Raw genomic sequence first — 17,139 nt, 5'->3', positions numbered from 1 at the left:
CTCTCAGTCCTGGCCAGATCCAAACACACCGAAATGCTTGACAAAATATAACCAGTAAAACAGGAAATAGAGGGCTGAGTTAGAAACAAATGAGGAAAACCTACGGTTGTGAGAAACAAAGAGGAAAATCAAAAAGCAGACAACAGTAACTGAAGCTATGGCTCAAGGAACTCATTATAGGTCTCAGTGGTTGTAATAAGAGGACTTTCAACACACCCATGCAGAGAGGTGATTTCAAGCCACAGGTCCCATTTGGAAGAATCTTCCTAAAGCCAAAATTCAGGAGAAATCACCCTATCTGTGAAACCAGGAACATGAAAGCTTAGCTCACTGGCCAGGAAGCCAAAGGATACTTGACATCAACGTGGGCAGTGGGGAGAAAGTCAGCGGAGGGAAGTCAGAACCCTGTTAGGCAAGTACCACGCAGAGTATGGGCCTAGATTCACACTGCCTTCATGGCTGAGAATCGCTATACCATCCCCAAGCCAAAAGATCTAAAAAGAAACAGTGGTCCTGAACTGGTAGAGGCAGATGGGAACCTCTCTGCAGGGATGCTTCCACACACAGGACTGACTAAACCCTTAAAGAGATGCATCACAGCACAAACTTACAGACCACAGCAGAAAATGAGCCACTATGACACAGTCAGTAGGCAGACTCACTAAATGGAAGAACCTACACCCTAAGAACAAGAAACAATAGAACACTCTGGACAAGAATTTTTTTGGGAAAGAGTAGCAAACACACGTATTGAAATAAATAAGGTACTTTTGCAACACGTTACATGTTCTCGTCCTGATAAACCATGAATCAATGAATCAGATTCATCTCAGGACAGACAACACGGAGTGCTGAAGTATAGGACAGGTTGTAAAGGTGGGGAAAATAATGATTTAGAATATCACCTCTTTATTCAAACATTCCACCCACCACAAGGATAAATCTGTCAAAGAAAAAAATTTACCAATGCACAAATATCAATCTAATCTTTAACACCAAAACCTGAAAAGACATAGCTCTTTCTTTTACCACTTATACTTTACTTCAAAATAGGCCCCCAGGTAAATTAAGAAGCATAATTTCCCAAAGAAGTTACTTGGTCCCCCTCTTTCTTGAAAGAAAAAGAATTAATGAAATAAAATTAAACTGCAAAAGTGAAATTCAGAAAATCCCACTCAATTGACATCTCAGCTAATTTGGGAAGACTGTGGGTGTTTTATTCCTGGAAATCTTCAAGGGAAGGACAGAAACCTATTTGTCAAGGTGGATGGATGGGTTTGACTCTATAATCTTTAGATATCACTTCTCCCTCCACAGTCTATAAATTGCTGCAATGGAGCTCCTTTTACTTTCTTTATAAAACTGCATTTATCAGAAAGTAATAGTTTTATAAAACCAAAGAAACATCTGCAAAATAAGATATCATCATTCATGTGATCTTGCACAATCATTCTTGGCAAAAAGATTGAGACAAATTCTATTTGACCTACTGAACCACAAACTTTATAACTGTTTCCCAGCTAGCTTTTACCATCAGATTACGGGATAATATCAAAAGCAGCAAGACTATCATGTGGGCAGTATCATTTTTAAGCTGGTGTTAAGTAAAATTTTGCATTGCAGCAACATACATAAAGGTGAGTTATAAATATACATATTATATGTGAGAGTTATGAATACATGTGTTATATATATGCTATAAATATACATACGTTCAACGAACTTTGGTGTAGAAAAGATGCTTTATTTTTTTCAACTATGGATAACAATAATCTACAGGGTTAATTTTCTATGAGATAAAGTTATACTGACAAAAAGAAGGAAAGGCACTGGAAAACCTAATATATTTATTCTTTTACCAGCCATAATATTTAGAAAAATATAATGCAGCTAACACCTGTTTTTTTTTTTAATAAACATGGCATAGAAATAAAAAAGGAAAATGTACAAGTCCATTGTTAACATCCTTCATTAATTCTAAACTCCTTCCCAGTCAACTAAGATGACACATAACAGTGTCTGGGGGTGAGGACGAACATATGGAGAAGAAAGGATAGCTCACTCTACTTTTCCCTGGGAAATGAAGCTGAAAAGGGGAATAGAGCCGCAGTTTCAGGACTCATGTGGGCAGCAACGACCAATACACAAGTTCAAATTGTCCATGTACTGTCTGGACTTCTGCCAAGGCATTGAGGCAATTTGTGATAACCAATGAATATCCCAATGGGCAATGAACCAAATGTGAAAGATACAGTAACTCCCCTTTAGGAGGAGAATGGAATTCAAAGACAAAATGATTTTCCCCCCAGATGCAAGTAAACAAACATTAGTCTGGTACACTAAATTTGTCCAAGAGGGTGACTAGAATATATACCTTTGGGGAGACATTTTCTTTCCCAGTTCATTCAAAAAACTACATTACTATTAAACACAACATATAAAAACACGATTTTCCATTTAACAAAAATGTCTGAATTAGAAATACAATGATCTTTATTCATTTAATCCAATAACTTGTCAACAATGATTACAAAGTAAAAAATTCCCCACAACACACTGAACGCTTATACTAGCACAATCAAGGAATACAAAACAACAGCTATTTCAACTGTATCAGGAGACTTTAATACTCCTTGGGAAACAACTTGCTTTATGCGACATCATTTTATTATAATACAACTTTATTTTCAACCTCATCTTTCATATTATAAAATGTTTAACAAAGTTAAATAATACAATTACAGAGAAGGCAATAACAGTGGAAAAGAGAAATTAAGAGGTATAGACAAGGGAGAACATATGTTTACTACTGAGATTTGAAGTGAGATGGGGAGTCGATGAGGCGGAGAGAAACAGGATGGCAGGAACTGCAGAGAAGAGGGCAGAGGAACCAGGAGGAAGGAAAGGGGGCTTTTCATGAAATCAACAAAAGGAGGTAACTGCGATGAACGTGAAAGCTTAGGTTCATGGTTCAGTGGAAGAACCTGGAGAACAAGTTTAAAACTCCAGAGGATTCTCAACTTATTTTAAAGTGAAAAGATATGGGAAAAGATAAAAAAGCTAGGCAAAAAGGCACAGTCCTACACTGAAGGCAAGTCATAACAATACGTACTTGCAAAATAGCCCACAGAGACATGTCAGCGAAGTGACAGAAAAAAACTGAGAGTTTCGGCAGCCTTGCAGGATGTTACCGAAATGTCATGGAGGGTGGAATGTGGTAACAAATCCAGAAAAAAAGCTGAACTTTAAATGCTGTCATTTCTGAATCCTGCTGAAACTGATCAAGAGACACTCCTTTGAGGAAAGGACTTTTCAGGTTGAGTCCAGAAATCCAGACACAGCGGAATGGGGGAAAATATCAGTCAAGAAAAGAAAGGGGTTATATTTGAACTTGGTATAGCAGCTGACACTCCCAACCAGCCCTCTTCCCCTGGCCTGCCCTCTGTAGGCTTCCACGCAATCACATGCTCTCCTATCTCCTCCTGCCTTTCTGGTAACTTCTGTGTCCTCCCTCAGACTGCTCTCTCCTCATTCTCCTAAAATATTTAGAGGTTCCATTAAAGGAAAGCTGTCTTTTTAATAACTTCCCACTTACCTTGGACTAGTCTTCTCCCTGTGTCTTCCACTTCACACACCCCACCCTTCTTCCTACAGACCCAGAACACCTACCAGGGCTCAGCTGCACCAGTACTTTCACACCTCAGCATCCCCAGGTCTCGCACTGAGGCTCTGTGGCTCTGAAACTCCCTTACTCTTCCTCTGTTTGACACCCTCTTACTCACCTTTAAGGTTCAGACCTTAACCACTACTCACTTTTTCCTTGCTCTTATCTTTCGTGTTCATTTCTTACGTGTGTGTGTGCTCATTCACGTCCAACTCTTTATGGCCCCCTGGACTGTATATAGCCTGCCAGGCTCCTCTGCCCATGGAATTTTCCACACAAAAATATGGGAGTTGGTTGCCACCTCCTATTCCTTGCGGGGTGGGGGGGGGGGGGAGTCCTAACCCCTAGGGATCGAGCCCGTATCTCTTGCATTTCCTGCATTGACAAATGGATTGTTTACCACTGCGCCACCTGGGAAGCCCACCATTTCTTACATGCTGAGATATTTTTTTCTACTATAATAGACTACAAAGTCCTCAAGTTAAAAGAATGTTTCTTAATGAGAAGTATATCCTTATGGCTTAGCACATGCCAATATATGTTCAGTAAACATTTATTCATTTTTTTGAGATCAGCAGAGTAGATGGCAGAAGAGAATTAAAATAAATAAGTTTAAAACAGACACAAAAATAAACCAGTGACCCTTCTAAGATAAGGCACATGTAGAACCCCCTCCCAAAAAAGAAGCAAAAAACAATGTTCCACATCTTGATACAGAGAAAAAGAGAAAAATGGACAACAAAAACAGAAACACAATAGGTAAGAATCAAATATATGACCTTCCTTGAAGCCATCCAATAAGGAATGGTGTATATATATACTGAAATTTTACTATTTGAAGAGAATGTAAAAAAGTGGTAACTTCTGTTAATACAAAAGCAGCCTTGAATACATAAAAGAGACCTAACCTTGGCCACAAAGAAACTCTGATTGAAATTAAAGAAAGATTCATGAAAGACATGATTGGAGAGGTAAAAGAAGCTATTTTCTCAAATATGATGATTTTTTTTAACACTCCAAATCTATGTTAAGACCATATGGTGATTATGGAGGACTGGAAAAAACTGTGGATGAAAAAGTTCTTTAAAAAGCGAGAGAGAGAGAGATAACTTCAGAGTAAAAGAGAAGAGATAGGCCAAAAAGGGCAGTAAATAAGAATAAGGGTAAAAAAGACAGGTTAGTATTTTTCTGCTATTAGATACACGAGGGAGGACCAAAGGTCGAGTCTTACAAAAGCATCCCTCTTCCTCCATCATTATTCACAAGGCACTACATTGAAAACACACGGAAGTGTCAGTAAGGAGACTACTGTGGGCGGAATATTATGACATTAAGTGCCTCTCTCTTCCTCTATGTAAATTCTTCTCCAGTTGCAACATTTTTATTATGACTACAGGTTTTAATCAACAAGGTCCCAATACAGAATAAACAGGTAGAGTTTAACCGAACCATGTGGATGAACAAAGAAAAAGACCAGCTTCATGGCTATTTGAAAACCCAGGCAAATAAAGTAAAAGGAGAAGCAACCAGGAAGAAAAACCTGAAGGCCAGGGAAAATACTTCAAAACCAAAGAGGTAAACAAAAATCTTCCAGAAATCAAGGTAGGCCTTGAAAATACAAAAACTATGGAACACAATGGGCTCTTCAGAATTTCTGCTGAGTTAACACCCAAATGGTGAGAATGAAGCAGGAAATGTCTAACAAGTGAAACTAGGAATAAACTTGTCAGAAACAAAGGATGAGGTTTAGAACCAACTTAAACTAGGAACTGACAATGGTTAGTTCTGTACAATGCTTTATTTCTTCTCTTTCTTTCCTATACTTTAACAAGCAAATCTAAATTTATGAAATATTTCACAAGCAATCTTAGTAGCAAGAAAAAGGAATTTAGGAGTCAATGTTAAAAAAAAAAAAAGCCACATAACGGTAGGATAAGTGAATTGTAATTTTCTGACACAATAGACATGGAAACCCTCTTTCTACCAAAGATACTATTTCACAAGTGACAAATAAGGAAGTTTCTAGTCACACAGGCATGATACTATAAAGTACCTTACTTACAAATGCCACTAATGCTATCTGTTTTACATTTTTCTTAATTATTTATGATGAGTAGGAATAAATCATCTGAGTTGGAAGAACTATAAATTAGAATAACCCGAAACCTTTAACAGACACATGATGTATATTTAACTAAAACCTACAGTATTAAAACTTAAGAATATCTGGTTGCAGATAATTTTAAATGGACGCACTGAAGAAAGGAAAAAAAACCTCTCTAGCTCTTAAAACCGCAAGGTAAATGTAAATTTATTTTAGCCAAATAGTAGTGATACATTCGGAGAAGGCAATGGCACCCTACTCCAGTACTCATGCCTGGAAAATCCCATGGACAGAGGGGCCTGGTGGGCTGCAGTCCATGGGGTCGCTAAGAGTCAGACACGACTGAGCGACTTCACTTTATTTTTTCACTTTCATGCACTGGAGAATGAAATGGCAACCCACTCCAGTGTTCTTGCCTGGAGTATCCCAGGGACGGGGGAGCCTGGCGGGCTGCCGTCTATGGGGTCACACAGAGTCGGACACGACTGAAGCAACTTAGCAGCAGTAGCAGTGATACATTTGTACATTAAAATAAAAAGTATTTTACCTAATAAAAAAATAACTGAATTTAGTTAGCCTTCCTAACAAAAATCCAAGTACAAAATCATAGGTATGTCACTCACTGCTAGCCATTCAAGCTAAAGAGCAATTAATTAAAATGGCATAATACTGTTAAATTAACTTTGGAGTACAATTTACATTCTAAAACATGTACTCCATTTTAAGTGTACAGTTCAATGAGGTTTGACAAAGACATATAACAATGCAAACCACCACCAGGACCAAGATATAATGGTTGGCCAAAAAGCTAGTTTGGGTCTTCCCATAAGATGTTACAGAAAAACCCAAATTTTTTTACCAACCCAATAAAAAATTTCTCTTCTCCCAATCACCCATCTGGGCTGGAGGAAGCACAAGCTGGAATCAAGATTTCGGGGAGAAGTATCAATAACCTCAGATATGCAAATAACACCACCCTTACGGCAGAAAGTGAAAAAGAACTAAAGAGCCTCTTGATGAAAGTGAAAGCTTAAAGCTCAACATTCAGAAAACTAAGATCATGGCATCCGGTCCATCACTTCATGGTAAATAGACAGGGAAACTGGAAACAGTGGCTGACTTTATTTTTCTGGGCTCCAAAATCACTGCAGATGGTGACTGCAGCCATGAAATTAAAAGACGCTTACTCCTTAGAAGGAAATTTATGACCAACCTAGACAGCATATTAAAAAGCAGAGACATTACTTTGCCAACAAAGGTCCATCTAGTCAAGGCTATGGCTTTTCCAGTGGTCACGTATGGATGTGACAGTTGAACTATAAAGAAAGCTGAGCACAGAAGAATTGATCCTTTTGAACTATGGTGTTAGAGAAGACTCTTGAGAGTCCCTTGGACTGCAAGGAGATCCAACCAGTCCATCCTAAAGGAGATCAGTTCTGGGTGTTCATTGGAAGGACTGATGTTGAAGCTGCAACTCCAATCCTTTGGCCACCTGATGCAAAGAGCTGACTCACTGGAAAAGACCCTGATGCTGGGAAAGACTGAGGGCAGGAGAAGGGGATGGCATCACCGACTCAATGGACATAGGTTTGGGTGGACTCCAGGAGTTGGTGATGGGCAGGGAGGCCTGGCATGCTGTGGTTCATGAGGTCGCAAAGAGTCGGACATGACTGAGTGACTGAACTAAACTGAATCACCCATCCATTCCCTGTGCCAGGGAAAAAAAAAAACATACTGCTGTTGTCACTATAAATTAGACTACCTTTTATTCTAGTTACATAAAGTGAAATATGTCTGTACTTTTATGTCTATTTTGCTCAGCATAACTGAGATTTATCCCTCTTGTTATGTTTATCAGTCATTTGTTCCTTTATTGCTGAATCATCTCTATTAAGCAGACCTATTCATTCACCTGCTGATAGACATTTGGGTTGTTTCGAGAACCAAAATGTTTACAAAATGAGTGTAACATTTTACATTCCCACCAACAATGTATGAGAGTTCTAGTTGCTCCAAATCTTCACCAACAGTTATTATTGTCGATCTTTAGCCATTCCAGTGGGTGGGTCATGACACCTTGTGGTTTTAGTCTGCATTTCTCAATTGACTAGTAATGATGTGTCCTATTTTCATGTCTTTATTTGCCACATGTATCTTCTTTAGTGAAATGGGTATTTTTCCCATTTTTTAATTGTCTTTATATTAATCATTTTTTTTGTTTTCTTATTGAGTTGTAAGAGTTCTTTATACATTCTAGATACAATCTTTTCTAGATATATGTTTTGCAAATGGCTTCTTTCAGTCTCTCCCTATTTGTGCTTGCCTTTTCATCTACTTGATAACAGATTTATCTTTAGAAAATAGCTTCTCTTTAGAAAAGTTTTTAATTTTTAAGTCCAATTTATCATTTATTTTTCTTTTATGACATACTTTTGTGTATCCTGGCAAATGTTTTACTTAGGAGCAGTTTCAAAAGATTAAACCCTAAGACAGATAGTGTTTAATATCTTAAATCTGAGAACAGTTAAATACAGATTAATCAATTCTAAGATGATATCAAACTGGATGCTACAAACATTTGTGGTGGGAATACGAAATGGTACAGTCACTCTGGGTAAGTCTGAAAGTTTATAAAGTTATATACCCTTACCAAACCATCTAGCATTCCACTCCTAGGATATTTACTCAAATGTATTAAAACCTATATTCAAACAAAAACCTGTACACAAATGTTTAGAGCAGATTTATTCATTCTCATTCCAATCTGGAGATGTCCAAGATGTCCTTCAACAGGCAAATGGATAAACAGTGTTACACCTATTCGGTGAAATACTATTCAGTAATAACAAAGAATGAGTTACTAACTCAGGTAACAGCAAAGATGACTTAAAATGCATTTTGTAAGTGAAAGAAGACACACACAAAGGCTACACAATTGTTTAATTTCATGTATATGATACTCTGGAAAAGGTAAAATTATAGGGAAGGAAAGCAGATCAGTGTTTACTGGGGAGTTAGGGAAGAAGACAGGATTGAATCTGATGACTACAAAGGGGCCACACAAAGGAATTCTTATGGCAATGAAACGATTCTGTATGCTTTTATTTTCAGTCTTCGCTGTGGACCAAGACAGGCTAGAGATCTGGTATCCCAGAATTGGGTTGTTCATGGGCATCCTAGCTTATTAGTCAGTTTTTGACCAGCACACCCTGATAAATATCTACTAGTTGACATGTTCTGCTCATTCATTATGCTCAGGGCAAAGCCTGATCTCAGAGCCCCGACCAACTCACCTGGCCTTAGACATCCATCCTAAAGACCTAAAAGCAACTTGGGCAATTAGAGCAACCGGTCTCCAACAAAAGTTAACACAAAAAATAGAAGAAGTGTTTTAAAATAATAACTATTATCTTTAGTGTGAATTAACATGGCATAGGCTCCATAAAACAAGTATAAGCTAATTAAAAATTTTTAATTTTTAGAAATTAAAATCATAGTAGTCGAAATAAATTGAAAATTTAAATGAAAAAATAGGAACACAGATGCAAGAAACCCAACATCTATATAAAGTGAATTCAAGATGAGGCTGATGAAAGTTCAAAAAAACGCTAAAAGATAATGGAACATTTTAGAAATTACAAAGGAAAAAGAACTGACTCAAAGTTTTATTCACATAGAAAAACAAGCCAGAAACTATTTCTGGACATGCAAGTATTCCTCCCATAACTCTTCTTAAAAACATTACTCAAGAAAGTATTCCAGTCAAAAAACAAATGAATTAAAGTAAATAAACTTTAAAAGAGGAAGACACAATATTCGAGTGACCAGTGACCTTATAGTTAAATCTAAATCATTACAGATGCAGTACTAGTAAAGTTGAAAAGGATGGTTAGGGGAAAACAGAAGTGATATGAAAGGAAATCAAATCAATAGAACCAAGAATGTGGGGAAGGCAAAGAGTCAAGGTCTTGCCTCATTAAATGGAGGAATAAGGGCAAAAGAAAGTCAGTTCTACATCATTTTAGAATTTCCAAACTTTCAGGGAAGAAAAAAAGTAAATACGAATAGGTTAAATTTTCCTGTGAAAAAGTAAGTCCCTTTGCACAAGGGATCCTTGTAATGGAGTGAGTCTACATTTTGACTATGGTGGTGGTGACAAGATCTACATAAAATGTCAGAGAACACACACACAAAGGTATGAAAACTGAGGAAACCTGAGTAAAGCGTGTAGACTGGGTCAATGTCAATTCTCCAGGTGTACTATAGTGTTACAGTCATGCAAGATGTTACCACAGGAAGAAACTGGGCGAAGTACACTTAAGATATTCCTTTATTCTTTCTTTCAATTGCATGTGAACTTATAATTGTCTTTTATAAAAAGTTCTTTAACAAAGCAAAATAAATAATAAACACAAACTTTCAGGTTGGGAGAGCAAAGGTTGGAAGGAAAAATAAAAGTCTGACTAAATGATGCTTGATATTTATAAGAGAGTAAAGCAAAATGATGTAAGTAACTGAAAGAAACATATGAGCAATAAAAATCTATCCAGTACACACAAAACTGACAGAGATAGCAACAGTAATATCAGAAATCATCAAACAGAGCAAAAAATATTTTATATTTTGTAAGATTGAAATCCACTAAGAACAAACATCTATAAAGATGAATCCAATCAAATTCATAGTCACGGTAAGAGACTAATATATTCTGCTTACTGATTTATCAGTTTTGAGAAAACACTAAATAGTGACATGGTACAAGGAATGTGTCAAGCCAAAAAACAGGGAAATGACAGCTTATCAAAAATATTTTGGGAGAATGTCTCACACTTAGAAAAGTAAATTTAGAATACAGTTGATCCTTGAACAATGCAGGGGTTAGGAGCACCAGCCTTCTGTGCAGCTAAAAACCCATGTATAACTTACAACTGGCCATGCATATACACAGTTCCTCCTTATCCACAGTTTTGTATCCCTAGGTTCATCCAACAGTGAATTGTTTAGTACTGAGCATTTACTACTGAAAAAAATCCATATGTATATGGATTCCTGCAAGTCAAACCCATGTTATTCAAGGGTCAACTGTATTATCCAAGAAACTATTTTTTAAAATTTAAATAAGTAACACAAAATATCCAGTAAGAGAGTATGTACAAAGAGCATTTTAATAACCTTGGGATGGAAACTCAGGATGTCATAAAGGAAGAGAATACAGAACTGACAACATACATATTAAAACTTTCTAGATGATTAGATAGCATCACCAACTAACTCTGGGAGGTAGAGAAGGACAGAGGAACCTGGTGTCTGCAGTCCATGTGGTCGCAGAGTCAGGCAAGACTTAGTGACTGAACAACAGAAACAATATGGCAAAAGCTCCCAGAAAAAGCATTTAAAGAATAAACTATGAAAAAATACTAGCAATGGTGTACCAAGTCACTGATAGCCATGACATATAAAGAGCTATTACAAAGTAACATGAAAAAGAGGAACATCAACAGAAAATTAAGCAAAGAATATGAACAGGCAAGTAGATATTCAACTCCATCAATAAGCAAACAAATGCAAAATTAAAACAGTAAAAGCACCTGTCATCCATAAAATCATAAAATGTAAAAAATGATAATTTTAGCAGTGATTGTTTCAGAACAATTCTTCACAGGTCTCTCACATTTCTGCACATCTCATAAGCAGGGACACTGATAATCTCTGTTCCAGACTATCCTATCAAAGGTCTTTATACAGCGAACATTGTTGGCAGATAGAGAAGTCTCCCTCTGCAGTAGAGGGCAGATCTTTTTTTTACTATCCAGCATAATAAAGATAATGTCTCTCTCTAGGGTAAAGGTTAGGCAGACTTGCTTGCAGCCTATTATGAACAGTCAGGTTCCCTAAACTCAGGGTTTCACTCCTATAATGTAATCTACTGCATATGCTTGAACTACCTGGCCCTCATCACATCACCCTGTGGAAATCAGGGTTCGAGGAAGTGACAGAAGAAAAGAATGGGAGAAGGACATGTGCTCACCTCCTCCTGGGAAAGCACTGGAACCACAACTAACTGCTGAACAACTAGCAACAGAAAGATGCTGAAACTGACACAAGAGATACTCCACGTTAAAAGACAAAGAAGAGTCAATGAGACGGCTGAAGGGGTGCAATTAGGATAAGATCAAATCCCATACCTGCCAGGTGGCGGACCCACAAACTGGAGAACAATTAAACCACACAAGTTCTCCCACTACTGTGAAGGTTCTGAGCCCCACATCAGGATTCTCAGCCTGCAGGTCCAGCAAAGCGACTAGGAATCCCCAAGGAATCTGACTTTGAAGGCCAGTGGGATTTGACTGCTGGACTTCCATGGAACTGGGGGAAACAGAGACTCCACTCTTAGAGGGTACACACAAAATCTTGGGCACAGCAGGACGCAGGGGGAAGGAGCTGTGTGTGACCCCACAGGAAACTGAACCAAGCCTACCTATGGTGTTGGAGGGTCTCCTGCAGAGGTGTGGGGTGGCAGTGGTTCACCTCAAGGACAAGGGGACTGGCAGCAGCAGTTCTAGGAAGTACCAACTGATGTGAGCTCTCTTGGAGGCCACCGTAAGCGGGACCATAGGGTCTGTAGGCTCCAGGGCTAGGTCCTTAGGCCAAACTAAGAGAGAGGGATCACAGCCCCACCCAGCAGCAGACAAACAGATTAAAGTTTTACTGAGCAAGGCCCTAACCACCAGAGCAAGAACCAGTTCTTCACACTGCCAGTCCCTCCCATCAGGAAGCTTGCATTTTAGATAGCCTCTTGAGGCTTAGTATCATCAAAACAGACAACCCAATCAAAAAATGGGCAAAAGATCTAAACAGACATTTCTCCAAAGAAGACAGGTGGCCTAAAAGCACATGAAAAAATATTCAGCATCACTAATTATTAGAGAAATGCAAATCAAAACTGCATTGAGTTATCACCTCACACCAGTCAAAATGGTCATCATCAAAAAAATCCATAAACAATAAATGCTGGAGAGGGTGTGGAGAAAAGAGGACCCTCCTACACTCTTGGTGGGAATGTAAATTGGTACTGCCACTAAGGAGAACAGTATGCTTCTGCTGCTGCTAAGTCACTTCAGTCGTGTCCGACTCTGTATGACCCCATAGACGGCAGCCAACCAGGCTCCATCCCTGGGATTCTCCAGGCAAGAACACTGGAGTAGGGTGCCATTTCCTTCTCCAATGCATGAAAGTGAAAAGTGAAAGTGAAGTCGCTCAGTCGTGTCTGACTCTTAGCGACCCCATGGACTGCAGCCTACCAGGCTCCTCCATCCATGGGATGTTCCAGGCCAGAGTACTGGAGTGGGGTGCCATTGCCTTCTCCAGGAGAACAGTATGGAGGTTCCTCAAAAATCTAAAAATAAAGCTACTATATCACCCCAGAATCCCACTCCTGGGCACATGAAAGTGAAGTGAAAGTGTTGGTCACTTCAGTCATGTCCAACTCTTTGTGATCCCATGGACTGAAGCCCTCCAGATTCCTCTCTCCATGGGATTCTCCAGGCAAGAATACTGGAATGGGTTGCCATTCCCTTCTCCAAGGGATCTTCCCAACCCAGGCATAGCACCCAGGTCTCCCGCACTGCAGGCAGACTCTACCATCTGAGCCACCAGGGAAATTATATATCCAGAGAAAAACATGGTCTGAAAGGATACACGCACCTCAACGTTCACTGCAGTACTGTGTACAATAGCCAAGACATGGAAGGAAGCTAAATGTCCATCGACAGAGGAATGGATACAGAAGATGTGGTAAATACATACAGTGGAATATTACTCAGCCATTAAAAATACAGAAATAATGCCATTTGCGGCATCATGGATGGACCTAGAGATTGTGAAGTCAGACAGAGAAGGAGAAATATCATAGGACATTTTTTATATGCAAAATATAAAAAGAAATATTTGTTGTTGTTTAGTCACTAAGTTGTGTCCAACTCTTTTGAAACCCTATGGACTGGGACCCCATGGACTGTAGCCCTCCAGGCTCCTCTGTCCACGGGATTTCCCAGAATCCTGGAGTGGGCTGCCACTTCCTTCTCCAGGGGATCTTCTGTACCCAGGGATCAAACCCACATCTCCTACATTGCAGGCAGATTCTTTACCACTAAGCCACCAGGGAAGCCTCAAAAAATACACAAATGAACTTATTTACAAAACAGATATAGATTCACAGACTTAGAGAATGAATTTATGGTTGCTGGGGGAAGGGATAGTTAGGGAGTTTGGGACTGACATGTACATACTGCTATATTTAAAATGGATAACCAAGAAAGGCTTTAGCAACTAAAAAACAACAAGAACTGTATAGCACAGGAAATTCTCTCAATGTTATGTGGCAGCCTGGATGGAAGGGGAGTTTAGGGGAGAATGGATTCATGTATATATATGAATGAGTTCCTTTGCTGTCTACCTGAAACTACAACAAAATTGTTAATCTGCTGTACTCCAATATAAAATAAAAAGTTTAAATAATTATCTAAACTTTCTAAAGTTTAGATAATTTTATCTAATTATCTAATTAGATAAAATTATCTAAACTTATCTAATTTAAATAATTATTAGTTTAAATAATTATCTCTGGCTACTGTTATTGCTGGCTCCTGTCTTCTACCAGCATCCGTGAAACTGTGAGCTTGCAAATAGGGTAAAATTCAATCTTGACAATTCCCGGCAATGATACAGCAACAGTAGGCAACATTTTCAGAAACTGTATAAACTGACTCTGACAACAACCTTTTGAAGAGAAATATGGAACGATCTATCATAATTTAAAACATATGTAACTTTTTATTTTTTAAAAAAGGTATATAACTTTTGACCCAGCAATACCATGTCTAAGCATTCACACTAAGGAACTAAATAAATGTGCAAATATATACACACAGTAGGAATCCGTGAGGCTTTGTTTCTAATAGAAAAAAATTCAGAATAGCCTAAATATCACCAGGGGATTGGTTAAATTTTAGGTTATTCCTACAATGAAATATCAAAAAGACTTTTAAAAGATAGTTATAAGCATCAACATAGAAAGATGTTCATCAATTATTACTAACTGGAAGTTACTTAACATTATATATAGTATACTGCTAGTTATGAAACGCACATAGACTTACACACATGTATTTTTAATGTCTGGAAGGAAAAGAGAACAAATGATTAAAAGTGACGATCTCTGGGGAATGGGGTTACTAGAGAGATGGACACACAACATTTTTACTTTATCCTTTGGCTAGTTCTGTATTGCTTCTCTAAAAGAATGTATGCATTTATTTTATGATCTAATAACATTTCTAAGTATCTATTATAACAACACTTGAAAAGTCATTATATTTAAGTTGTTCAATCATTTAAAAAAAAAAAAAAAATGGACATGGGGCAGTCTCAGGGATCACGTCTACAGGCATTTATCCCTCGTCAGTGAGTGAAAGTCACTGGGTTACATCCAACTCTTTGGGACTCTATAGTCCATGGAATTCTCCAGACCAAAATACTGGAGATGGTAGCCTTTCCCTTCTCCAGGGAATCTTCGGATCTTCCCAACCCAGAGATTGAACCCATGTCTCCCGCATTACAGGCACATTCTTTACCAGCTAAGCCACAAGAGAAGCCCCAAAATACTGAAGTGGGTAGCCTATCCCTTCTCCAGTGGATCTTTCTGACCCAGGAATTGAACTGGGGTCTCCTGCATTGCAGGTGGATTTTTTACCAACTGAGCTATCTATTTCCAGCATTGCAGGTGGATTTTTTACCAACAGAGCTATCAGGGAAACCCAATTTACCCCTTAGAGCTACTGAAACCAGCTACAGAACATCCTGAGTCCTAACTGAAGAGGAGAGCAACACTCACTAGTACACAACACAAAGTCAAAAGACACCCAGATTTTGAATCAAGCTGCTTTTCTAGGTATAATTCTGAGGAGCAACTCTAACAGGGCAAGTTCTAACTTAGCAAGAGAAGGGATTTATTTAACAATGGTTAATAATTCAACTGACCATGAGGAAGGCAAGCTAAAAAATAATTTCAAGAGGCAAGACACTTTAAGGAAGGGGTGGGGCAGAAAGGAAGGGGTAAAAAGGGAGTCAAGTTACTCTCTCTAAATGGGTTCATTTCAAAACTATTTAGAGATGTCTACAAATGCCAAGCACTGTTTGAAGCACTAGACATGAAAACACATTATAAAACTAAAGTAATAAGAGCAGCATGGTATCAGCACAGGAAGCCAGAGATTGCTGAACATTAATCAGTAAAAGTTTCAAGAATATACTAGAATTAGGGCCTCAGATAAAAACAGTATTTGCTATCAGTAGGGGAAAATGGAATTCTACAATTGCTGATGGGGACAATGGCTAACAACTACGAGAGAAAAAGGGTGCTTTATTTCCTTGCTTATATTAAATATAATTGAGGTAAAGACTTAAATATGAAGAATGCTTGGTTACTAAGTCATGTCCAACTCTTTGCAACCCCATGGATTAGCCCACCAGGCTTCTCTTTCCATGAGATTTTCCAGGCAAGAATACTGGAGTGGGTTGCCATTTCCTTCTCCAGGGGATCCTCCCACCCCAGGGATCAAACCTGCATCTCCGGTATCTCCTGCATTGGCAGGCAGATACTTTACCACTGAGCCACCTGGGAAGCCCAAATATGAAGAATAAGACTATTAAAAGTACTAGAAGAAAATAAAGGAGTATATTCATATACAATTCATGTGGCAAAACACCATTCTTAAGAGGATACCAGAGTTAGACCCATGAAATTAAAACTGATTACGTTCATCACAGCAAAAGTTAAAGAGGATGCGGCAATGAAACTAACACAGTTAAGAAATAAGAGGGAGTTTTCCCTTTACTGGCCATGGTTAGAAGTAAAAGATAAATAGCAACATTTTAAGATGCCTCATACACAGGCCTATAATTGCATTACTGGATCATGGGTGCTGGTAAAAAGGATATAACTATCTATACTGATTTGACCTCTCTGATTTTTACGTCCATAATAAAAGGGAAGAGTATGAAAACGCAGGGCCCAAAATCTGCTTTGGAGGGATTTTGGGGGTAGTAGTAAAAAGGGAGTAAGAGGGAAGAAAAGAAATTGTACTCTGAAAGGAAGTGCAGAAAGAAGGATCCAATTCAATGAACAAGTAGAGTGTCTACTATGGGGTGATGCACACAGTACCACTGCTGCTGCTGCTGCTGCTAAGTCGCTTCAGTCGTGTCCGACTCTGTGCAACCCCACAGACGGCAGCCCACCAGGCTCCTCCGTCCCTGGGATTCTTCAGGCAAGAACACTGGAGTGGGTTGCCATTTCCTTCTCCAATGCATGAAA

The 17,139-nt window shown here is 38.6% G+C and overlaps 2 protein-coding genes across 5 annotated transcripts in view; one reads left to right on the top strand and one right to left on the bottom strand.

The window, feature by feature from the left end:
• Positions 1-17,139, bottom strand: part of FBXL4 (F-box and leucine rich repeat protein 4) — a 77,020-nt gene that overhangs the window by 58,643 nt on the left and 1,238 nt on the right. The window lies entirely within an intron of this gene.
• LOC147365952 (uncharacterized) overlaps positions 8,319-17,139 on the top strand; it is a 50,577-nt gene continuing 41,756 nt past the window's right edge. The window contains exon 1 of the mRNA XM_086316168.1: positions 8,319-8,382. Coding sequence (XP_086172294.1) covers positions 8,319-8,382 — 64 coding nt within the window. The remainder of the gene's footprint in view (positions 8,383-17,139) is intronic.

Source organism: Bos grunniens, chromosome 9, assembly GCF_055505025.1.
Source record: "Bos grunniens cultivar Pamir isolate PY7600 chromosome 9, Bosgru_T2T1.0, whole genome shotgun sequence".
Classification (NCBI taxonomy): Eukaryota; Metazoa; Chordata; class Mammalia; order Artiodactyla; family Bovidae; genus Bos; species Bos grunniens.
The sequence above is the reverse complement of the archived record's forward strand: the minus strand, read 5'-3'. Positions and strand labels throughout refer to the sequence as shown.